Source organism: Tetrahymena thermophila (genome assembly GCF_000189635.1).
Source record: "Tetrahymena thermophila SB210 genomic scaffold scf_8254697, whole genome shotgun sequence".
Classification (NCBI taxonomy): domain Eukaryota; phylum Ciliophora; class Oligohymenophorea; order Hymenostomatida; family Tetrahymenidae; genus Tetrahymena; species Tetrahymena thermophila.
The window spans coordinates 1,639,837-1,665,455 of record NW_002476463.1 but is presented as its reverse complement, the minus strand read 5'-3'; the positions used below and the strand labels follow the sequence as shown (position 1 = coordinate 1,665,455).

At 22.1% G+C, this 25,619-nt stretch overlaps 7 protein-coding genes across 7 annotated transcripts; 3 read left to right on the top strand and 4 right to left on the bottom strand. All coding sequences in view use genetic code 6, as the record gives it.

The window, feature by feature from the left end:
- Positions 1-2: 2 nt before the first annotated feature.
- TTHERM_00355720 (peroxisomal biogenesis factor 11) lies at positions 3-1,792 on the bottom strand (the record flags this gene model as incomplete). The annotated part of the gene is made up of 5 exons (XM_001010470.4): positions 3-226; positions 290-519; positions 571-687; positions 986-1,365; positions 1,523-1,792. The coding sequence occupies 5 exons, from the start codon at positions 1,790-1,792 to the stop codon at positions 3-5; spliced, it is 1,221 nt and encodes a 406-aa protein (XP_001010470.4).
- A 1,348-nt stretch (positions 1,793-3,140) lies between these two features.
- On the bottom strand, positions 3,141-3,542 carry TTHERM_000355719 (transmembrane protein, putative; the record flags this gene model as incomplete). The annotated part of the gene is made up of 1 exon (XM_012796822.1): positions 3,141-3,542. One exon carries the CDS (start codon positions 3,540-3,542, stop codon positions 3,141-3,143), a length of 402 nt encoding a protein of 133 aa, XP_012652276.1.
- Positions 3,543-5,239: 1,697 nt separating this feature from the next.
- TTHERM_00355710 (protein kinase) lies at positions 5,240-7,021 on the top strand (the record flags this gene model as incomplete). The annotated part of the gene is made up of 1 exon (XM_001010469.1): positions 5,240-7,021. The coding sequence occupies one exon, from the start codon at positions 5,240-5,242 to the stop codon at positions 7,019-7,021; it is 1,782 nt and encodes a 593-aa protein (XP_001010469.1).
- An 857-nt stretch (positions 7,022-7,878) lies between these two features.
- TTHERM_00355700 (hypothetical protein) lies at positions 7,879-9,417 on the top strand (the record flags this gene model as incomplete). The annotated part of the gene is made up of 1 exon (XM_001010468.2): positions 7,879-9,417. One exon carries the CDS (start codon positions 7,879-7,881, stop codon positions 9,415-9,417), a length of 1,539 nt encoding a protein of 512 aa, XP_001010468.2.
- Positions 9,418-11,148: 1,731 nt separating this feature from the next.
- Positions 11,149-16,198, bottom strand: TTHERM_00355690 (transmembrane protein, putative; the record flags this gene model as incomplete). The annotated part of the gene is made up of 3 exons (XM_001010467.2): positions 11,149-13,564; positions 14,585-15,117; positions 15,668-16,198. 3 exons carry the CDS (start codon positions 16,196-16,198, stop codon positions 11,149-11,151), a joined length of 3,480 nt encoding a protein of 1,159 aa, XP_001010467.2.
- A 5,656-nt stretch (positions 16,199-21,854) lies between these two features.
- On the top strand, positions 21,855-23,330 carry TTHERM_00355670 (hypothetical protein; the record flags this gene model as incomplete). Its single annotated transcript, XM_001010465.3, has 1 exon — positions 21,855-23,330. One exon carries the CDS (start codon positions 21,855-21,857, stop codon positions 23,328-23,330), a length of 1,476 nt encoding a protein of 491 aa, XP_001010465.2.
- Positions 23,331-24,019: 689 nt separating this feature from the next.
- TTHERM_00355660 (transmembrane protein, putative) lies at positions 24,020-25,135 on the bottom strand. The gene has a single exon (XM_001010464.3). The coding sequence runs from the start codon at positions 25,069-25,071 to the stop codon at positions 24,115-24,117; it is 957 nt and encodes a 318-aa protein (XP_001010464.2). The 5' UTR covers positions 25,072-25,135; the 3' UTR covers positions 24,020-24,114.
- Positions 25,136-25,619: the final 484 nt, after the last annotated feature.

Here is a 25,619-nt window from a genome sequence, read left to right as displayed (position 1 = left end):
ATTCATTTTTAATTACTATTTGTCTGATAGACGTTTCCGACAAGACCATCAAAGTCCTTCAGGTTTTAAGTTGTGCTGAATGAATCGATATTGTAAAAAATATTTTTAACTTTATTTCCATTTTGATCTTCATAAGTATATGTATTTTATTGAGGACTTGGGTTCTATACAGAAACAAATATTTTTTTATCTATGATCATTTTCATGAGACTCATAGTTGAAGACACTATTTCATTTATTAAATAAATCAATATTTTAACTTAAAATATAAAAAAATTATTATAATTACTAACACCACATAGTCCAATAAAAGCAGGATCTACAATTTTATAAGCTGGCAACTTTAATCCTTTGTAAAGCATAAAAAATCTACAAACATCAATTGTAACTTCCAACCATTCAAATCTTCTTTTTCTTCTCTTTTTAATTAGTTTATTACATAGCTCATATATTTTATCTTCTTTAGTTATTTATTTTTCTTCTGCCTCAGTTATTTGTTTATAAATATCAAGTTCTTTTCTAAGTATAAATTATATATTTTTATTTTTTTTTTATAGATTTTTAATTTACTTATATCTCATATATAAACTCCAGAGATGTCTTATGATACTGAAAACAATACGAAGTAGTGAAAAGGAATTTTTCTTATCCTTCCATTTGTGCTCTCTTTCTTTGGGAAATATTTTACTTTTTTTAAAGAAACAAATTTATTGAAAGTAAAAATAAATATCTTGAATACTTAATACGAATAATTAATCTTTATTTTGGATTTTAATGCAGTTTCTATTAAAAATTTAATTATTTTAAGCTGTGGATGAGTATTGTTTGAAGTAAACTTTCAAACAAATGTAAAATATTAATTTTTAGTAAAGTTGTAAATTACTATCAAATAAGCTCAATAACACTTTTGCATGTTAAATCTATACTGTTCAATTAAGAAACTCTACATGCTAATCCTTAATTTGAAATAAATTATATTAAATACCTTTATATAAGAAGAGTAATAATGAAAAGGATGTTGTCACTGATGTAATACATAAAAGAGAAGTAATTACATAAAACTCCCAACAATTTAAACAAAAATGGCTTTTTAGTCTATATAACTCTCTAAACAGCTTTAAAATCATCAAGAAACTTAAGTAATCTGAATGTCTTACGGGCTTAAGATAGATTCTCTTTCATAACAAACATAAATCTAATACTTGCGAGCATTCTCTTAGAGTAGAGTTCTTGTATTTATGCGATATTTGAATGCTTGGCTAAATCACACTAGAATTCACCCCAATACTAGAACACTGCTAATACCTTTTCTCTACCAGTGCTTGTATTTACCAATGCTGAGAAGTGCTTAGAGAGACTTGAAGCCTTTTGATTTAAATAAAATAACTCTGGTAAAACATTTTTTATTTAAAAATATTTGAATAATTCTAAGAAAGTAGCAATTAATATGCTTTTATCAGCATAGATAATTAGTAAAAATTAACAATATTGATGAAAATTATAAAAAAGGATAGAGCATTACTGAATACACGAGACTTTAACTAAATTCATGATAATGCTCAACATTTTTGCTTATTTTTTTTTATAAATCATTTGGAATAAGAGAAGAAAAGTCTAAGCGAGAAGATTTCCTATTCAATTATCTATTGAAAGTTGATGCAGATTATTTTTATGATGAATCACTATCTAAAGAAATATTGGTCTCACTCTGCATTTTCTGCCTGAGTGTCTTAGTTTCTTTATTTTAATTTTCCTCCTTTTGGTCGATCTGTTCCTCTATATTTGGCTCCATGTAAGCTATTTAACAGTAGATACTATGATAAAATTCTAATATATATTTCCTATTTCTGATAAATTAAAAGAATTTATAACTTTGATTAATTATTTATTGTTTGTTGCTTAATAGATTGATTCAATTCAATTCTATCTATCAATCTATTTTTCTTTTTTCAGAGTACTTACTTTTCTCAGGATTTTTGATATTGCAATGATATTAGGTCAATTATAATCTTTTGGTTGTAAATATAATATTCTTTTAGAGATATTACGACTGTATCGTAGCATTTGCATCAAACAAAATAAACTTTTTCTTTTAATGATGATTGAAATTCATATTATTTTTCGATTTAAAATCTAAGTCTTCTATTTTTTTTTAAATTAATGGGTATTTAGATTCTGTTTATGTTTTAAATCTACTTAACTTTATAAATTATCTTATAATACATCCTTTAAAATTAATAGTCAAATCATAAAATATTTTATAGATAAATATAAGGAAGATATTATCTTTGCCTATTTTAAATGTTTTAACTTAGGTAGTGGATATCTAGATAAGTTTATCATCAGTTCTTAGTTAAACTTAAAAACAATCTTCTTCTACTTCAAACATTTCCTCATCTTTGTGTTACCTAACTTCCTTACAATTTTGTTTTTTTTAATTTTTAAGTGATGTATTACTTTTTAAAGTTACATATACATTCATATTCACTAAAATTTAAATAAAAATCAAGTAAAAAACTCTTAATTCTCTTTGAATTTACCAATCCAATATCTAGCAAATTTTAAACGAAATTGCCAGTTAAAATCTAATTATGAGTTTTGAATTGTAAATATGACGACATTTTTTGGTTGTTACAGCAATCTATGATAAAAATCAAAATATATATCAATCTATTGGTAATTTATAATTTTTATATATATTCCCAAACAAAAATATATAAAGTTTTATCTAGTTATTGCAAATCTTTTATCCATAAATTCTATTATCAGATACTCTTTAGCTTAGTATTTGTTAATCAACTTATACGTCATATAAATCTATGCATCATTATTGCCATAGATTTATCATAATAAAATGTACTAATTAAAAATTATAAAAGAAAAACTGTGTCTAAATCTGCTTATAATACTTAAATAATCCATGTTATATTTAATACTTATTTATTTTATTCTTATTTTAATTAATTTAAGAGTTGAAATTTTTTTTGTATTTTTTCAAAATAAATGGATTCATTCAAATAGAATTTAACAAATTTACAGATAAAGATATAAACGATTCAAAACAAATCTAACGAATAGAAATCTTAAAATATTTTAAAAATAAAATATTAAATTTTATTTAATGCATGAAAGACACACAATCAAATATAGTAAATTATAAAATATAATATCACTGTTATCATAATTACTGGGTTCAAAAGTTATGATTGAGCATGACACTAAGAGCTGCTGCATTATACTAAATTGTTATATGGTACATTTTTATTTGTTTAAACACATTTTAAATAGCAATTCGGATCCCAAATTAATTTAGAATTTTAGTTGCAATTGCTATTAACTCTACATTAACTTTGAGCATTTAATATTGTACTACAAGTTTAATCAGCTGCACAAACTTTATACTGCTACACGCAGCTCACCTTAGTAATGCAGTTTATTATTTCACTTACAAAATAATCTTCACCATTTACTCTTCCTGGTATTGTTCCTACTAATATTAATAATGCTAAAAGCGTGCTAATCGATTTAATTTCTACTTTCATATGATTTTTTTATGGGTATACGCAATTTATTTGTTTTCGGTGCTTTCTTACCTTTTTACTATTAATTAATAAAAGCAAATATATATTTTTTAAAACTTAACAAAATAGTGACTAAAAATCTATCAATAATATGATTAAATTTAGAACATTCAATTTTTTATCTAATATCTCAATACTTTCTTACTGAACTCTTTATTTTTATTGTAATTTTACATAAATATTTCATTATTTATGTGATTAAACCAATAATATTTGCTTAAAAAATCCTATAATTTAAAATATTTTCTAATCAATTTAAGAAAAAAATTTAAAATAATCAAATTTAGAAGGAAATAAGCATCATAATTAAATTTTATGAAATAAATTATGATAAAATTTGTATTTAATTTTATAAAAATATTTAATCTATTTATTAAATTTGTAAAATTTTTTTTCTTTTTTATTAAAATTAATACCAATGTAGTAGAATTTTCATTTTAGCTTTAAAAATTAATATTTTCTTAATCCTTATATCACTACCCCTATATTTTAACAAATTTATTTTATTGTAGACAAACCCCGATATGTTAAGGTCATGTACAATTTTTTTATATTTTATGAAATATTAGTATGATTTTTTCAAAATTTCATATCTTGATCTTCTTTAAGGCTTAGTATAAATAAATGAGAAATTAAATTTTTCTTTAAATATTTCAACTTTCAAAATGATTTAAATAAGTTAGATGAATAATTGAAAATAAAATTAAAACAAAATTAATTAACAAAACTTAAAATTTGTTTACTTAGTTAATTTTATTTAAAATCTAAACTACTTAACCTTATTGATAAAAATAAGACAAATATTTTACAATTAAATTTAAAATTATATAGAAAATATAACTAATTCTTTTTATTTTATTGTTGAATTTTAGTTAATTTGCGCTTAAGAATTTTTTATTTTTGAGATATCTTTTTTAATTTGAAAAGATATCATTTTAATTGTAATTAATTCTTTTCCATAACATTATTTTTTATTTAAAAATGTTACCTTTTAATCCTTTAGTTGATATAGATTAAATTAATTTACTGTTTAATTCTAATCAAAAGATATTTAAGAATAGTTTTATTTTTAAACATTATTCTTCTGGTTTTTCATTCACTTTTAAATTTATTTTTATTTCTTTGTACCAAAAAGCACAACAATCTAAAAAAAAATAACAAAACAAAGAAATCAATAATGGATTCTTATTAAATTATTGTATTTTATTGTTTGTTTAGTAGACGAAATAATAATTATTTTATACCTTGTAAGTCATTTAATTTTTATACTTTGTTAAAATAGATTGAAAAATATTTAAACAATCACAAATAAGAAGAACAAATAAGATTTATAACATATAAAGTCAAACAATCTATAATTATTCTTATATTTTCTGATAAATAAATCTTATAACGTGCTATTGTAGAAAATTTATATAAATAATGCATGAATGCTTACTTTGAATTTTTTTAAAATACATTTTTATAGACATTTTTATTTGGAATCTTTAAACTGCTTTAAATTAGAAATAATTCTTAAAACCAGAAAATCTGATGGTAAAAAGAACAAATAAACAATTACAAAGTGTCTAGATTAAAAAAGATTATTTTATAAGCAAACATTAGAAATACTTATTATTAATATTTAAGCAATAAAAAATATAATCAAACAAATTAATATGGAAAAGATTGAATTAGATTTACAAACAATTAAAAACTTTCTTGTTCCTTTTAAGCATAAAATATCTGCTCAGAATATTTATGAAACTCAAGATTTTTTAAAACAAAGAGGTTATACTATTAAAACTATAGAGAGAGCTTCAGATTCTGGTGCTTTAATGATTGCTTACGACTTCAGAAGAGAATAAGATGTATTTATAAAGTTTATCAAGCATTACGACAAAGATGATTTCAATGAAGCGATGCTCTATGATGTGCAAACAATTACAATAAAATCTTAATATTTACTCTAAAATAGAGATTTAATTTGTGATTTAAAAAATAATTGTTACTTTTTAATTATTGAATATTCACCTTTGAAAAATTTAAGCTAATTTATAAAAGAAAATACTCTTACCTTTCAATAAACACTACAAATTGTTGTAAATTTGCTATTTGGTTTGAATGATATTCACAATTCTAGCTAAGTTTTAATGTAACTAAATCCTTCTAACATATTAGTTTCTCAAGATCTAAGTATTAAAATTCTTAATTTAGGCTCTCCTTTTAATACCTTGTAAATGATACAAAAAAATAATCCTTTTTTACCTAAAGAGTAAAACTTTCTAACACTTGTTACTTCTTAGAGCAATTATTATTCTCTTGGAGCTATCATTTGTCTTCTCTGTAAATTAGATGTCCAGGAAAATTTCATTTTGAGTAAAAATTGCAAAAAAGGATTTTTCCCTGTGCTAACTTATGAAAATGAATATAAACAAGTACTAGAAGTAGCATTTTAAATGATGAATTTTAATCCTATGTTTAGAATAAATTTTGTTCAAGCACTTCAAAAATTGTAGAATTTATTTTCTCCATAATTAAACTAAAAAGTTTTGAAATATTTAGAGTTAAATTAAGTAATTAATTACAAACAAAAGCTTAATTAAAGGACTGATCTTGAGATTTAGAGTAATGGATGTATTTACATAGGTGATTTTGATGGTAATAGAAGACATGGATAAGGAATATTTATAAATTTATTAGGAGAAAGATATGAGGGTGGATTTTCTAATGATAAATTTCATGGATAAGGAAGCTACTATGATAAAGATGGAAATGTTTATATAGGAGAGTGGTTTGAAGGATAGATGTAAGGAAAAGGAATCCTATACTATAATAATACTGATTTATACGATGGAAATTTCTTTGCTGGAAAACGAAATGGCTTTGGTACCTTATATTTTAACAAAGAAGAGAAATATGAAGGTGAATGGGTCTAAGACTAGAAAGAAGGATATGGAAAATTAAAATTACTTAACAATTAAAAATATGAAGGACAATTTAAGCAAGGTACCTTTAATGGTAAAGGTAAGTTTATATACCAAGATGGAAGCTCTTATGAAGGAGAATGGCTTAATAATTAAAGACATGGATATGGTGAGTATAAATTTTAAAACGGAGATAGATACCTCGGTAATTATTGGTATGATAAAAAACAAGGTAATGGAACTTATTACTATCATACTGGAAGCTCATACAAAGGTGAATGGAAGAATGATTTAAAAACTGGTCATGGTTTATACACAGCATCTAATAATGAAACATACGAAGGAAGTTTTAAAAATGGCAAGAGACATGGATATGGAATATACAAATACAATAATGGTCTAACATACCAAGGAGAATGGGAAAATGATTAAAAGAATGGACTAGGAATACTTCTTGAAAATAATGATATCGTTTTCCAAGGAAAGTGGATGAATGGACAAAAGCAATAATATTTAAACAAAGAAGAAAGTTGAAGTTTAAAAAAATATTTATTTATTAATTAATTAAAACTAAAAAAAACAAAAATGTACACTTAAAATTCTTTAATTTATTTATATATTTATTATATTTAATGTTTGAAAAGTAGTTGTTTATAATTATGCTATTTAATCATTTTAACAATAGCAAATATGTTAGTTTAGATGTTTTAATAATTATAAATATATATTTCCAATTAATTTTCAATTTTCTTACAAAGAAAATTTAATTGATAAATAAATTTTACTCTAAAATTTGAAAATAATAAATCTTGAAATGAAAGTTGACAAAAAAACCAGAAATTATCAAGCAAAAAATAAACTTTAGCATTATTAAATTATTTGCTTATTATTAAGAATTAAATTTTTTATGAATTTAAATTTATTTATTAAATTTTTTGTTTATAATATTTACTGTTAAAAAGTTATTTACCATCATAAAAAAATTTGTTAATTTTTAAAACTTTATAAATTACTTTTTTAAAAATATTTTTGAGAAATAAATGTTTATTTATTTATATTAGATAAAAGTAAAGTAAATATTATATTAAATAAATTAAAATTTACAATTTAAAACCATTTTATAGAATAAATAATAACTAACTAAATTGTTTAAAACGATTTTTACGTTTTTGAATGAAAAGAAAGACATTTAACATTTTGTATTTACTTCCAAGTAATTTGTATTAATAGATTTTTTATTTTTCATAAACAGTCTTTCATTCTAAGCTTGGATTTTTTATTTTATTTTCTATCTTTGAAATTACATTAATTTTTCAACTAAAGATTCTGCGTGAAATATATATAAATTTAGAAATTGAAAGATAAACAAACAAAAAATCAAATATTCTGAAATGATATCTAAATAAATAATTAAAGTAGCTTTCATACTTTATCTGCTCTCTATTTTAGGATGTTGCTTGGCAGAATAATTTGAGAGTGATCATGAAGCAACATTGTTCTCTTTTCTTTAAGATAAAGAAATGATAAGAGCTGATGAAGACTTAGATGTAGATTATCATAGAACACATCATCATGAAAATAAAATAAAATCTAGATAGGTAGTGTATTGGTTGGATAATGAATAAGACTTGAAGAAAAATAAAAAATTAGGTAAAAAAATATCTAAGTAAATAAAAACTAAGGTATCATTCTTGTTGTATGATGACTATGAAACTTTTTACAGCGATATTAAAGGTTTAGATAACATGTTTGTCAATTTGTACGTAATTTTGAATGTAGAATAAGCAAAATAAAAATTAATAGATGTACAAAACTTAGTCAAAAACTAATAGACTATCAACTTCTAAAAAATAATATGCTATTCAGAAGATTGGTAGAATGAATAAAATTAATTATCTAATGATGAGAAGTAAATTATCCAATCAAATTCCTAGCTAATTACTACTGAATAAGATCTTTAAGCTTATTTCTAAAACGAATCTCTTGTTTTCTAATTTATCAATATAATTCCCTTTTAATTTATTCCACTTTATTTGGATGATTATAAAGATTATTTGAAACTTCAAAGACACTATGTTAAGTAAGACTTTTCTAAGTATAGCTTAGAATCTATCTAAAAATCAATTCATGAAGGTATATAAGTGCTTTAAACATTGAAAGGGTTCAATTTATACACAAACTAAACATTTGATCAATTAGAGAGTTCTTACAAAGATTCGTTTTCAAATATAACTAAACTACCTGATGTATAAAGCAAAAGTAAGGCACTCCTTAAGATGTACACTGATTAAGGAAATTAGTTTTATGGTGTTCTTAACTCTGCTCTTAACTCTCTCAATGAAAATGTATTGAAGCCATTCAAACCTATGATAGGATACTTTGGTGTAGGATTCACTCATTTTGATGAAATGAAAGAGTTCAGAAATGGCCTTGGAGATTATGGAAATGAATTAAAAAATTACTTTGATTATAAAAATAAAAGTTTCTTGTTATATAGAGGCACTACTATTTCAAACTAAATGAGACATTTCTTGACAAATACCACAAATATTGGAAGATATATTGTTATGGCAGCTTTCACTTCTACTTCCTCAAATCAAACTTAAGCTGTCAGCTATTTACAAAGAAAACCTGCTGACTAGAGACTCTTACTAGAAATAACTCATTCTTATAAAAATGATGATGAATTCTAATATAGACCTAGATCTATCTCTATTATTTCAGAATATCCTGAAGAAAAAGAATACCTTTTCCCTCTATTTTCGGTATTTTAGGTATAAAAATACTATTTTGATAGCACAAGGCAAGTGAATGTGTTAGAATTAACTTACATCCATAGTTACGATAAGCTTAAAGAAGACACAAATAAGAAATCTTAATTCCTTATGAGAAAAAAAATAGCACATGTTATAAGGAATAATAATTCATGATATTTTGATATGAATTAATATATGTATAAATAAATAACTAAGAATAAAATGTTATGAATATTTATATTAAATATGAATAAATATATTGATTGTTGATTCTTACTATTAAATTAAATATTTCATTTAAAATAATATCAATTTATGCAATAAAATTAAAGAACTATTTTCAAAATCATAATTTTTATAAATCTGAAGAAATAATGAAATCATTCAAATACAACCTTAAATCTCAAAAATATTTTTACCTTTTTAGTTTAATTTCTTTGAAAGACAACTTTAAAAATGTTTGTACTTACTTTTAAAAATAATTTTTTTTATAATGAATTGACAAAGTAATTATGTTATATGTGTAATTATATAATAATTTATAAATATAAAGCAATAAATAATTAATTAAAAGTTATGTAGAATAAAAGAATCTATAATATTTTCAAATATAATTGTCATTTTTTGTAAAGGAGAAATATTCTCTACAAGTTTTGTTCAAGCAATGTAGAAAAAACATCAGTTATTTCTTCAAAAATCAATTTATAAGATATAAGTCCAAATATTGACACATATGAAAAACTTTTAGATTATTATTCCTTAATGATAAGCAATCAAAATATTTAGCAATCAAAAAAGTTTGAAATTGATTATTATAATGAATTATGTGCTAAATAACTGTAAAGTTTCTTGTAGAATGATGAAACTAAGTATTAGGTTTTTATCGCTTCAATTATTCAAAAGAAAGATATAAATCATAAATATTTGCATGATTTAGTAAAGTAATGTGGTCATAGTGAGTTATTTCCAAGCAACTAAAAATTAATGATGTAGAATATTCTTGAAAAAAAATAAGATGAGTTCGAAAGGTTGATTAGAAGAAGCTTGTCTTATCTAAATCTGTACTTAAAAATATTTGTAGTTGGTTATTTAATTTCTTTCGTTTATCGTGCTTATTATTACTTCGAATACGATATTTCAATATATCATCCTAGAGCTACAGCTTGGCATGTTTATAGATTTAGATGAATTTAGAAAAGAAATAAAAAGAATACTAAGAAAAATATAAGATATGTCTGTTTATTTATCCTTAATGCTTTAATAATCTAACAACTATAATTTAAAAATCAAAATATTTATAACTTTTTCTGACTTTCTCTTTGTTTTATTTTATATAAAAAATTAAATTTTTAAGCATAAATTAAATTAATTTTAGATTTATCATAAAAAGCATAAAATTTTATTGATATATTTTTTAAAGTAATTAAAATTATTTACAAACAAAATATTATTAAATTACATTTATTTATTATTTAACATTAGAATTTATTTTATTTATTTATTTGAAAAAAGGGAGTGGAGTGATTTGTGTTTGAATTAATTAATTAATAAATAAATAAATTATTTTTAAATAAATTGGTAAAAGAATATTTGATCAATTGTGATTTTAGGGATCTTTTTTTACATTTTTTGGTTACAAAAATAATTTCAGGAAATTTACAAATTTTGCTGTGTAATTGTGATCAGTAAGTAAATAGCAAATAAGCAAGGAAGGAAGGAAGCTAAAATTATAAATGTGCTTTTCTCTTGAAAGTTTATCTTGCAGAATTAAATTTCTAAATAATTAACTTACTTACTTACTCAATTTATTTGTATTTTTTCAAAAATTAGAATAATAAATAAATAAATAAAGTTAGGAATGAATTTATCTTGATTAATAAATTGAAATATCTAAAATTAGCTTTTTCAGTCTATAGTTAAATTTGTATGCTACTGTATTATGTTTGAAACAGAGTTATGATTGATAAGACTTCTTTACTAATTCTGAGAGATTTCTTGGGAGCTATTTAGTTCTTATTATTTTTCTTTTTGGTTTGATAGAGGTAAGGCATTCCCATCAATCAATCCCAGTGAAAAAGAAGGAGTGTATTTTTTCAGAATTTTTTAAAATTACTTATCTTAAAAATTTTTTAGCTAGAAAACTACATTTTAGTTCATTGAGCTACTCTCAATTTAATTTGTAGGTGAATTCAAAAAATTATTATTAGTTTTTATTTGATTCAAAGTTTCTTATTAAGGATTGTTAATAGGAATAAAATTCTCTAATATCTAAATAGTTCTACGATTTACTTATTTACTTACTATTTAATTAAAATTTAAATCTTTAGTTTTTAAGAAATTTTCTTCACTTTAGTTGATGTTGTAGCTTTTATGAAGATTTGATTCCATTCTATCTCTTGGTACTGTATTTTATGTGTTTCTTCTACCTGCGTTGTTAGATGTAAATTAATTATAATTTAGTGGAGTTAGGTTAATCGCATTATTTTTATTTTTTATGTTAGTTTTACTCACATTTTAACTTTTGATGAGTACTCCTAAATCTTAATAAACACAATATGTTATTTAAAATGTACAATCTGTAGGATCAAACTAAAGCTTAATGGCAGAATAAGGTCCTATTTCTTAAATAATTTTCTAGCAAGCTGGAATAGCACTTTTAGCAAAAACTTATTCAAATCCATTTTCGAATATGCTTATGTTCAAATCCTTAAATTTTGGCACTTTAGAAGTAATTGCATCTATTAATCTAGATTTTATTGTAAATTTTATGACTTAGTTCCTATCATTTTCTTATGTAGTATTCCGTTCGTGCTTTTCTTTTTCTTAGTTTTTGTTCAAATCTAAAACAATCTTATTATTATTATTTATAAAATCTTAATTTGATAAAGGAGTAATCAACTCCCCTTCAGACAAACAAGCATGTGAAGAAATGTGGAGTTATAATTCGTGTGTAGGTTAAGTATTTATCACCATCAAATGCAAACTATTGAATAGTATTTAAGTGAGTTTAGATTAATCTTGGTTTATGTTATTTGGTAAATTTTCATCATATGTTATTGAAATATTTGAGCCTTTATCACTTAGAGAGTATCTGAAAAGAGATGTAATATTTTAAACTACTTGCTTAAGTGATGATTTTTTATGACTCTTAACTTTCTCACCTTCAGCATGTTAATTATTTTATTTATTAACTTTAGTAGCTTTAAGCATTTGATTTAAAAGAACTATCTTCATCAAAATAGCTGTGTATATGGGCTTTGTGCTTTCAAATTAATACTCATTAGATAATTTAAAATAAGGAGAGTTAAGTTATTTTTAACTTTTAGGTGTAATACTAGCATCATTTAATAGTTCTATATTTTTATTGATCTAATTAGTCTAGTGAGAGGTAGCTTATAACTAATTCAAGTTATACACAAAATTACTGTTACTATTAAAGTTATCATCGTTACTCTTATTATTCGGAACAGGTGCATTCAAATCGCTAAATACTACAAAGTTACTTTTTATATTTTTCTAATTCTCGCTCGAAATTAATATTGATGATTTTTTGCGATTCTATTTAGTGAAAAGGTTAATATTGAAATTCTTAGGGCTACTGCCTTCAAAAATTTACTCATGCTGATTGCTGAAATTTTAATTTTAATCTGAGTAACTATTTTTAAAATTATTGCTATTTGCATGAAAGTAATCGCTACCAAAAGTTGGTGGTGGAGAATTAGAGTGTCTCTGCTTATAAAGATGTTTAATTTTTAAGGATTATTCATTTTATAAATTTTCCTCTTTTTAATCGCTACTTTTATGAGGCAAAGAATGATTTTGGTGGAAATTTTGTCTCTGTTTATTATTAGTAATAGGACTTCTATTCTCTAGATAGGAAGAGCATTCTTTAATAGGCTCATTAAAAGAATTTTAAGTTTCTGAGGCAGAGCTCCTATCACAAAAATAGTTGTTTAAATTAATCTCTTACTGTATTTGTCCTATGTTTTTATATCTTGCTTAACCTTTTTATTAAGCTCCGTTTGAACAAACAAATTTTTAATGCAAATCTCTAATATTTTTTATATTTAAGCGAGAGCAGTGTAGCAAATACTCATAATTCTGATTGACTTACTTACTAAGCTTTAAATACTAATTCTTTTACTGAATATATCTATCACGGAATGATTCATTTTCAATCGAAATGACTCCATACCATTCGTTTAAAAAATATGCACCTAGTCTCACTGAATATCTATCATGTTCATCGCTTATCTCAAAATTTTAGTGTCTATGTTCACCTAAAAAGTAGTCTATTTTTCCTAAGAATTACTTTTCTTACCTGCTTTAAATTAAAAGTAAATTCAGATAAAACTTTTAAAATATCCCTCAAAAATATTTAAAAAATAATAAATATTTTTGTCAAATTATAAGATTAAAGTGATAAAAGGTTACATGTTTAAAATTTAAATTAAATATAGAACATTTTATTTGGTAGAAAAGAGTGAAAATAATAAATAAAGGTGCTAATTAAATCTATCTCTGATTACAAACAACTATTAATTTACTAAATTAAAGTTTTTTCATTTAATCTAAGTTAAAAATATTTTGCAATTTATGTGGTTATTCCAAGAAAATTAATTAAGGAATATAAATAATTTATAATGAATGATAGAATTTGGCAAAGCTTATATAAAAACTTAATTAATTTTACTCAATAGGTATAAATTGAATATAGTCTTTATTTTTCTATTTGAATAATAGTTTATAAAATGTCATCACTTAATCATATTCGTTCTTCGTACTAAATTTGTATTTAGCAAAAAGATTTTTGCCTTGAAAGACTATTATTTATTAGCTTTTTATTTATTTACCTAGAATCTTGTTGATTGGAAATTAAAAAAATGATTTTATTTTGTTCACTTGAAAAGTTGTAATTTAGAAATGTGGAATTTATTTTTGGTTTAGATATTTTTTCTTATTTTTAGCAAAAATTAATTAGCTTAGCTAGCTTTTTGTTAAATATAAATGTAAGGGAAGAAAAGGGAAAGAGTAATTTTTAAAAGGTAAAATTCTATGTACTTAATATTAATAATTTTCTGTAATTATTTTAATCTAATAAAAGTCAAGCTCTATTTGATCTTGATAGATTACTTTTGAGAAAGTAAATTGTAGTGTAAAATAAAAAAATTTATATTCTGGAAGTTTACTTTTTTTTATATAAAAAAGAAAGAAATAGATTAAAATTAAATTAGCTTTAAAAGTATGATTGATTTTATAAATAATTTCATAACGAATTCATTGTTGGTTAAGATATTTTTATCTTATTCAATTTATTTTTTTTGAATTAAATTTTACTTACTTGAGATTATAGGTGTCTCCCATCATATTTATTTTGCTTTTAGGTGATAACGCTTTTCTGTTCGTTAGAGTCGCAGTGCTAACTGATTTTTTGTATGTATTATCTAAATTAATTGTTTAAGCAAATTTGCGAAAAAAATTATTCTCTGATAGATCCTTATCGCTTAGCAACTGAGGTTCTTCACAATTATCGAAAATACATTTTTCACGTTCTATTTTATTTTAAATTTAAAAAAGCAAAGTATCTTCCCATTTTATCTCGCTTTTTCTTAAGGACCTTTTTCTCTCAATTTTATCATTAATCTCTTCTAAGACAAATTTTCGAGAAAACTCATTGAAATCTTCAGTGTTTTATATTTTGAAGACTTTCTAAGCTTACTTATTTTGAGAATAAAATTCTATTCTGTTTGACTGTTTGTCCCATTTTACGACAATCAAGCTGGTTGGAAGAAGCTCATTTGTAAGGTGATCCCAGATATCGTCTTTTTTTTGGAGTAAAAATCTTCTCTTTTTACCCTTGTCTTCGTAATAACCCTAAATATTTAATTAAATATTATTTCATTTTTTTCTTTTTTAACAAAATCAGAGAAAAAAATAAGTGATTGAGGGTGTTATTGTTTGAGTAACTTAGCTGATCAGTTTAAATATTGATTATCAAAAATAAATAAAGAATAAATATGTAATCCTCTTTTTTACAATAACTGTAACATTAAACCTATTTAATTAATTTAAATTTAATTTCTTTTTTAAAATTAAACTACTGGAAGGTTAAAAGAAACTTAAGAAGTTAACCAGAAAATCAAACAATTAAACAACCACTATTTACTAATTGATTTGAGTAAACGTTTTTAATATTTTCTTTATTTGGGTTTTTAAATATTTAAAATTGTAACCTAAATTGAAAATTGCAACTTATTATTTATTGATAAGAATTTTTTTTCACTGCTTTACACTTCCTTTGTTTGTTTGTTATGGACTAAAATAATTAAATTTGGAATCAAAATATTAACTCTCAGCTCAATGAAACTAATGCCAAAAATATAATTCGAAAATTATCTTATTAAATATGGATAAAAATTCTTACCTTTTAGATCAGAGCAATTAGCATCGGAATAAGCTTTAAGGCGTCTACAAGTGGATTTTAGGAAGCAGCGCTAAGTAATAAAACGATTAAATATACGTACATCAAAGCTTAAAAAGGAAAATAGCTTGAGATATTCAAAATAAAAAACTGAGTGCAAAGAAAGATTCCTCTCACAAAAGGAGTTAAGCTTTTTTCGTTTTCTATTGATTATTTCAGTTCAGAGTCAACAAAGCTCCATAAAATCAGACTGGCAAAGAGGAGTACGTTAAGTGAATGAAATATTCGAAGAAAACGCAAAAAAAACTTAGAAACTAAATAAGTAGTAAGAATACCAACTAGATATAAAGAAAAATAAAGATAAATTTTATAATTGCTAGTCCCATGTATGATAAATATAATCATCTAAGCTACTACTGTTATAGTCAATACAATAGCAATGTTTCGAATGTGTATTTTCAATATTTACAAATCCTCTGCCTCATACTGTTATCGAATTTTTTTGTTTTTAAGCTAAAGAGTGTATTTATTCATTCAAATAAACCTCAATAAAATCTTTACTTACTTACTTTTATAATTTTTGATGTAATTTCAACCAGTTTAAATATTATATAAAAATTTTATAATTTTTTTCCACTTTCAAAGTAAATTAATTTTGCTAAAAATTAGAGTGAATGATTGATTAACTAAACAACTGAAAAAGGCTTCTATTATTTTTTTACTTTTTTTTCTCAGTTTTTGTTATAATTATAGAGTTTTGTATAGACCTTTGTTATACACCAAAAGATGGAGATAGAAAACAGAGAAAGATAGAGGTAATTAATGAGACAATAACTGATTGATTATTTTTTCAAAAATAACTTTAACTGATATTAGATTTGCAAAAGCTCAAGCAATCAAACAAAATTAAAGATTTCAATCAAAATTCGAAAGATTGGTTTGAGTCTATTTTTATTTGTATATTTAAAAATATTTAAGTATTTCTATGTATGAACACCAAAGGTAGTTATGCCAAGATTAGTTAGTGTCTCCTATTAAATTGCACTTAAGGTAGATTAATTTTAAAGAAAACTTAAGAATAGTGTCAATGTGTTTTATATCCTAAATTCACTTAATTTTATGTTTTTAATTTCCCTATTTTGTATTTTTAGTTTACTTTATTTGTTTTGTTAGATTTATTTATTGGAATCGATTAATTTCTTCAAAGTATTGTTTATATTTTTTAATAATTATAAATTTAATTAAAAACTTTTTCTTTTCTTCTTTATTGCTCTATTAATTAGATTGTTTTACTTTTTTTCGATCTGTCTATCTTTTGCGCTTTATTTATATCTTGTCCTGTTAATATAAATGCATCAATTCTAAATCTAAGATTCCAGTTTTTTGCGCCTTCTTCTATCCATATATTTCTCATGTAATTAAATCGGACTAATTAATTATTGATCCTATTTATGCTTTCTAATTATTGCTAAATTATATTACTACAATAACAATCTTAATAAATAATATCTAATTAATCATTCATTCATTAATTCCCTTTTTCTATTGTCCTACATAAATAAAATCATAAAATTTATGCATTATTTAAACCTTTTTAAATATAATCTAATAGCAATTTCATACTTGAAAAAGTTCTAGCACATTTTTTTCATATCATCAAAATATTTTTTCTTCTGCTTTAAATTTTTTTATCAACAGTATTATGAATAAGAACTCACTTAGCTCAATCTTTAAAGTTTAGGTAGATTCATTTTTAATTTTTTGCTCCGATATAAATTTTCTAGCAGAAAGAAAAAAAAAACAAATTCTTTTTATATAATAAGTCTATTTGAATTACTTTTATTTTTAATTTAATTCTTACTGAGTAATGAAATCATTTAATCAAAAACGCAATTTATTATTTTTCTTTACTTGAACAAATAATGGTTATCTAAAAATTTACTTTTTTTGAGATAAATATCCATTTAAAAATAATATATATCTTCAAATTTGTTAAGAATTTTAATAAACTGAAATACTTTCGGATTTTTATAGCATTTTTTTAAAGCAGTTAAAGAGAAATCAATACAAAAATATAAAATATTCCTCGTTGCAAAAATCTATTTATTTTTTATTACTAAATAAAAGTAATTGTTTAATATGTTATTCATCATCGGATTATTTAATTCTAATTGGGTATTCTCAAATAGAAAGAATGTAGAAAACAAAATTAAATTACAATTAAGGGAAGACTAAAATTATGTTTTATCTATACAGTCAAATATTAAAATAAACAAAAATACACTATTTCATTTTTATGTAATCAAGGTTAGTACTATGTAATAAATTCATACTTTCTAAAGTAAGAAAAAAATTATAATCACTTAAAATTAAATTCATTACTAGAGTTCTTTCCTTTTTATATTATTTAATGGATTGAAAAATAAAATAAAATTGTTAAGCCCTACATAAATTTAATACTTAAATAGGTTATCTAAAAAAATGTAAGGATTTCTATTTAATTTATCATAATTTTATTATTTAAATTAAACTATTTACTTTACATATGAATATGGTCCTTCAATATTTACAAAAGCTATTAATTTATTTTTACAAATACTACTTGTATGAAAAAGAAATATCTATTATTAAAAAACTAAGAAAAAATAAAAAATGAATCTAAAAAATAAATCAGTAATTGTAAAATAAAATAAAATTAAGGTAAATTATTTGCTTTAAAAATCAAAATTCAGTAATCAATTCTAAAAAAATAAGTTTTTGAGTTTATTTTAATGAAATTAATTTCTAAAAATAAAAAATTTGCTATTTATAAAAGATTTAAATTCAAACCGCATAATAATTAATTGGTTTTATAATTTTGTTAAATAGTTTATAATTTATTTTTGCACTTATTAATCTAGTAATGTTAAAACAAAGAGCTTTTTAATCATCTGTAACTGAATGCAATAAGAAAACTTTTTTATTTCTTATTTAATTGATTTAGCTTACATTCATACTGTTTCCTACTGATATTATCTAGGGTTTTTTCTTGCACTTTTTTAAGTATTCTTTAAGATTTTACAAATAAAAACCTTAAATAATAATAAAAATTAAATATTATTTTAAAAATTAATCTACTCTTTGCTAAAATTTTTCATCCTAAAAATGTTACTTAAAATATAAAGAAACTACTTTTAAAAGTATATTCCAAATAAATAGAAATCAATCTTGCTTAAAAAACAAATTACAGTTTTTAAGTTTAATTAATTTGAAAGTTTTTTAAATAAAATATTATAATTTTTTGGGTCTTTTTATGTTAAATACTGATTAAAATTATTTTGTTATTCTTTAAAAAATAGAAATCTTTTCCTTAGATTTTTAGGTTGAGAGAAATCTAATTATTAATATGTCTAATTCAGATTAAGAAGATAAATTTATCTTACAAATTAGTTTTTATTTTTAAGGTTGTGAATCTTAATCGGTTTTACCCATTATATTTCAAATTAATTTCAACTTTCAAAACTTGAAAACAAAATTAAATTGTAACAAAAGTCTTTTGTTACATAATTAAATTTTACCTTTTTTGTTTATGAAATATAAAATTTCTACTTCCAAAAAAATAAAAATATGTATGAATTAATCATTAATTGAAATCTATTAAAAATTTATTTTAATATCATCATTTATTTAATAATTGCTTAACTTTGATAGTATTTTCATCTTGAAAGTTATATATATTCTATTTAAATAAATATCTCTTTTTAGTATAACTTTTATTTTGTTTTAAATATAATTATCTTTTAATTTTGCTTACTATTTAAACAAAAATGAATTATGATTAAATTTCAATACAACTTAGATTTAATTTTTATCAAAAAAAAATACAAGGTTAAGAAATATTTTTGTTAAAGCTAAGAAGGAACTTCAGAAATTAAAATATTCACTTTAGCATGATTAAAATAGTTATTTTTTAAAACATTTTTAATGTTAATGTAATAAAATAAATTATAATTTTATGTTGGTAGTGTTTAGATTATTTAAGAAATATTCATATGAAAGTTGAGTTAAATAATTTGAAAAAATTTATTTTATTATAAAATAAAATGCTGTAATTTCTTATATATTAAGTAAGACCAACCACTTCCCTCATAAAACCTATAACTTTGCTGCATTGACCTTCTTCTAACTAGAAAAAAGCTAAAAAATAGACTTAAATATATAAGGAATTACAGTACCTTATTTACATTAACTTAAAGGAACTAAACTATATTATCAATTTAAAAGTATCTCTTAGAATTTTATAAAAAATCATAGTAAATTTTTCTAAAGTAAGAGTATGTTTTAATTAGAATGAATTTGGCAGATCAAAATAACATTTGTATTTTGATTAATAGATAAAAAGTTTGAGATATTTGAATGACGACGATTATTCAATAACTAAAGTTTTTAATAGTGATATAATTTACAAATAAATTTTTGTAATTAATAAAAAATTGAATTTTCTCTTAGTTCTTATTTTTTTTTAGTACTAGTGACTATAATTTCTAGACTAATTAATTATGAAAAATTTTGTATTTTTATTTATTTATTTCTATAATATATTTCTTTTATAGTTAATTTGTTATAAGATTATATCAAATAAAGAAAATATTTAAATTTCAAAAAAATAAAAATATTTTATCGATCTTTAACCTTTTAATTTGCAAGACAAAACTAATTGTCTAGAAATAAAATCTATGAAAGACAAGTAGTCAATTAAATGAGAGTAACAAACTATATTTAGAGTACTAATAACTATAATATAATCAAGAGTAATTAATAATTTAAGAAGATTGTAAGGTACTTTAAGTAAAATTTCTTCATAATAATAGTCGATTGATTTTTAATAATTAATAAGCAGTTTATATATTAATTTTATGACCAATAAGACTAAATGAATTTAAGTTTATCTCAAAACAATATAAATGATAACGTAGTTGAGTAGTAAATCTAATAAATCGATAGTCATTAAGCTAGCAATTAGAAGGTTTAGTAAATGCCTTGCAAAGAGAGGTAGAGAGGGGCAAAAAACTTAAGTCAAAGTCCATTATAATAACAATTAAAATTATTAGAAGATTTAATATTTCATGATAAAAAGTAGAAAATAATTTATAAAATGAGACCAAGCAAAGTAATTTAGCAAAAATGCTATAGGATAGTTGATTTAAGATAACAGAGAGTGAAAGTACTTTCAAATACAAATGAAAATGAGCAGTTTACAAATCTAAACATCGCCAAAAGCTAAAAATCTCATGATACATCACAAAAATAAAAGGCAGCAAAAAGCCCTATAAATATAAATCGTTGTTAAACCTAGCAAATTAATTATAAACCAGAAACTTCTAAATCATTTTAAAACACAAATACCTCAAATATGATGGTTGGTTAAATTTCTAACCAAAATATTTACACTGAATTTGATGGAAAATACTATCAACCAAGTATATTTTAGTTTAAAACAAATAACTTATACTTCAATGACTCTGGAGTTTAGTCCTCAAGAAACTAATTTGTTTTTAGCGAAAAATACTCAAAAAACCTCCATAACAAAAAATTTTTGTCTACAAGAGATAAAAATAAAACATAGGGAAGCTTTTCTCATAGTTAGAAAAGTTCTAATTAGTAATAGTAGTACGACTAATAAAGTTTGCTCAAATAAAACAGAGAGTAAAATACTAAATTAAAAGAATTTCAAACAAGTTATGGGATGCATCATGAAAATAGCATTTAAAACAGTTAGATAACTTTTGATTAGCAATCTAGTAGATTCAATGAAAAAGACAGTAAATATTCAAAAAATGATAATTTTTCATAAATGAACCTTACAAAAAGCACCTATTAAAATTTAAATGATGATTTACAATAATAGAGTACTTTTGCTGATTCTAACTAGCAATCCTAACTTTAATTTGTTGATTCTCAGCAAAGTAAGCAATTATCTACTTCATGCACAACCAGAAACGTAAAAAGCTAAGTTAACAATAGCAAGACATCCCAAGGGTTTTATTATAATTCTACATAAAAGGAATTGTCAAAAAATAACATTTAAAAATTAAATTCTTATCCTTACTAAAATGAAATAACAGAAAAATAGTAAAAATAACTTTCATTTAATTTTAATTTAAATAATTTTGACAATCAAAAGTCAATCATTTACAGACGCCCTTCTAATATGCTTAATACAGAATAGGAAAATGTACAGAGTAGCTTGGCTTAGGATTTTTTAGCTTCTACAATAAAGAAAAAACCTACTTAGGTAGCTTTTAGAAAGAATGAAATACAAAAAAATAATAGCATTATAAATTTAGAATAACAAGAACTATAGAAATAATCATATATTTATTAATTTAACGAATCAAACGATGTGAGTGGTTAATAATTTCAAAATAAAAGCTAGATAATGAGAGTTAGCACTTCAGAAGAAAGTAGAAAACATCGTAAAATAAGCAGCAACACAGTTCCTTTGGGCAAACAGCTGAAGTGCAATATAAATTCTTAAAAAAATATGGAAGACTACTAGAAGCAAAACAACATGGTAGTTTTTAATTTATCATCAAGGCCTTCAACAGCAAATAATTTACTTATTAAAAATAAAATTTTTAGAGATGAAACTCTAAACGCAAATTTGTAAAGAAAGTAAAATAAATAAAATCGTAATATATTTAATAGTAGTGTAGGAATTTACTTAGATTTTGAAGATTTTAACTCTTAAAACACAAATAAAAAAAATTAAAGCATGTCGAATTATAAAAGTATGATATTGAAAAATACACTTCAGCCATTTGATCAATCAAAGGAAATATCCAGTTCTTAATTGCATTTAAAAGAAGATAGTTAGCTAGAAACTATTAAATCCAATTCTGTAGTGATAAGATCGATAAAAAATAAATAAAATCCTTCTAATATTTTACCTTCAAACTCCGAACTATTTAATAGAAAAAATTCATAGCTAAATGAGTTTAAATAGTAAAGCGAAGAAGCCAAAAAAAAATAAATTGACTAGTTCATAGGAAAAATATTTAAAAAATCATTTTTTCCAGATAAAAATAATCTCTTAAACAAAATAACAACTATTTTTCCTAAAAAAAAATCACTAAATTGTTTAAACTCAACCTTGAAAAACTAAAATTTTTAGGAAAACACAAATAAATTAAGTAAAACTTAGAGATTAGATATAAATAGAAAAATTTTGTAAAATTATATTAAAAAACCAGTTTAGTAAACAGAAGAGAGTAGTTATGATTAGCTTGAAACATAATAAAGCTAAATATAAAATTATCTAGAGAGCTATGATTATATTTAATAATAAGAGTAATAAGAGGAATTAAATAATAACCAATTTTAACAGCCTTAATAAGTAGAAGATGAAAAAGATAAAGATATTGTCGAGCAAGAAAATCCAGATGATAAATATATGATTTTGAATTAATATTTCCATTAGAAGTACACTTAACCAATCAACTATGAAAATAAAAAACAATCTATTTTAAACTAATTATCTAAAACATAATATTGCAATAATGATAAATAAATATAAAATACTAACAGAAATTACAATTAAACTGATATTGAATTCTATGACAAGTTTGAACCATGGGAAAATGATGATTAAGCAATTAATAACAATATTGATGATATTAAAGTATGATCTTTATTTAATATATTTCAAATAATAATAATTTTTACAGTTTTTAACAAATTTATTTACTAAAAATTATATTTGTAGATTAAACTTTTTAATAATATTTAAATAGAAAACTTTCAAGAAATATCTTTCATATTCAAATAGTTTAGATATAAATTATTAATCTAAAATATATTAGTGTAGTGCAAATTTAAAAATTTTACTATTCGAATATTTTTTTTTTTTTACTTGTTTGAATAATATAAAAAATAATTGAATAATTAGCTAAAATTTAAACAAGTAGATATCAGATTAAAGCTAATATGAATTTAAGGTATAATTACCTTAAGTAAGTACATAAACAATGATATCATCAATTATTAATTTCAATCATTATAAAAAAAATGATTTTCAATAATAAAAATATAAATTGTTCAAGGGAAGCCTTAAAGTTCATGCTTATATTATAAAATATGAGCTTAAATTTAAATAAATCAACTAAATTCTTTCATTTTATAAATTTAAGTAACAAACTTAATTGTTAAATTAAATTATTTTTTGAATGTTTATCCTTTAAATTTTTGTAAATTATTTTTTTATGCTGAGACATTTATTTATATTTCTTTTTATTGAGCTGAAATATCTTTTTGTTATAAAAATAGCATATTTATTTTTATAAAAATTAAAATTGAATAATTTATATATAATTTGTATGAATAAAGAAGTTAGTTAACTACATACTAATATAAATAAATATAGTCTAAGCTAAACTTGTATAATTAAATCATTGATAAAACATTTTTTTAAATCACTTCTTTCTTTTTCTAATTTCTTCTTATAATTATTCTTCTAATTTCTCATCTGAAATTTCATCAGAAGAGTTATCATATTCGTTGACGTATTGGAAGGATAAAACTGCATCTTTATCACCTCTTAAAATTTTAGTTAGCAATTCTGCATTTTCCATATTAACAAGCTAGTCGTTGAAGAGTATTTTAAGATCTTTTAGGTAATTGCCTTATTTATCGGTGGTATCGAACATAGCCAAAAAAGAACTTTGCTTCAATTTTGAAAGCTCGCTATTTTAATCTTCCTTTAATGTTTGGTCATTTGATTTGGCATCAGATAAATCATTGATGCCTTAAAAATCCATTTCTTCAATTGCACATTCGTAAATGTCTCCGCTTAAGGCATATAGCTTGACAGATGCTTTATCTTCACTTAACTGCACTTTATTAATTAACTTCTTGGTGTAATTGCTTCCCATTTTGTAAGACATAATTGACCTAGACATAATAATTAAAGGAATAAATGCAGCTAAAGGATGCACATAATGGAATACTAGCACACCAGCGCCAAACCAGATTGAAGAAGATAACAATCTCAGTCTTATCTTAAGTCGAATTTCCTTTTAATCCATGTGATGCTCATAAATTACATAGCTTTGAAAATTCTTCTCTCTGCTGAATCTCATAGATCCAGTTCCTTAATTATCCTTATCTTTTAATTCATTCATAATGTAGCGGCTTTTTTCTTCCAACTCCTATTTCTTTCCATCTTATTAACTTGTGGAGAATTTATATTTGTTGAAGACACCTAAGCTAGCAAATGAATTTATGGGCTTTTGTTTTAACTAATAAAGTAAGCTGCGTTAGAAACTTCTAGCAATCATTTTATAAAAGTAGTTTTTAAGAATTAATACAAATTTTAATAAATTAAAATTAATATCTTTTTCTAAATTAGTCAAGTAATTAATAGCATGCATATAAATTTTACAAACAACCACAAAATCTGACAAACTTTCAAGTGATATTATAATAATGATTCCCATATTTTATTATAAAATTAATTACACTTTAATTAAAAAATTGATTAATATTTTATAATATTTATATTTAATCATTTTAATTTATTTAAAATAAAATGATATTTTATATTAAATAACTTCAACTCTAATTTTATTAATAACCATTAAAATAATTCTTATTGTATTTAAACAATTCTAAGGAAGGTTAGAAATAATTATTTATATAATAGTACTTTATAGTCATTTTTTTATTATCAAAATTAAGATTTCAAATGAGTACTAGGATGAAAGTAAAATTCAGTTGATGATTTCTGAGTGCAGTAAAAATATCATACCAAAAATAGAGCATGAAATACAAGTTATTTATACTGCACATTCATAATCTGTCATTACCTAAAGTAGAATAACTATAGACAATAATCAAAATTAAAATAAAGTTTTATGCTTTAAAAGACATTATTTTTACAATATTTTATTTTATTTTTTAAAAAATCTCTTAGCTTAGA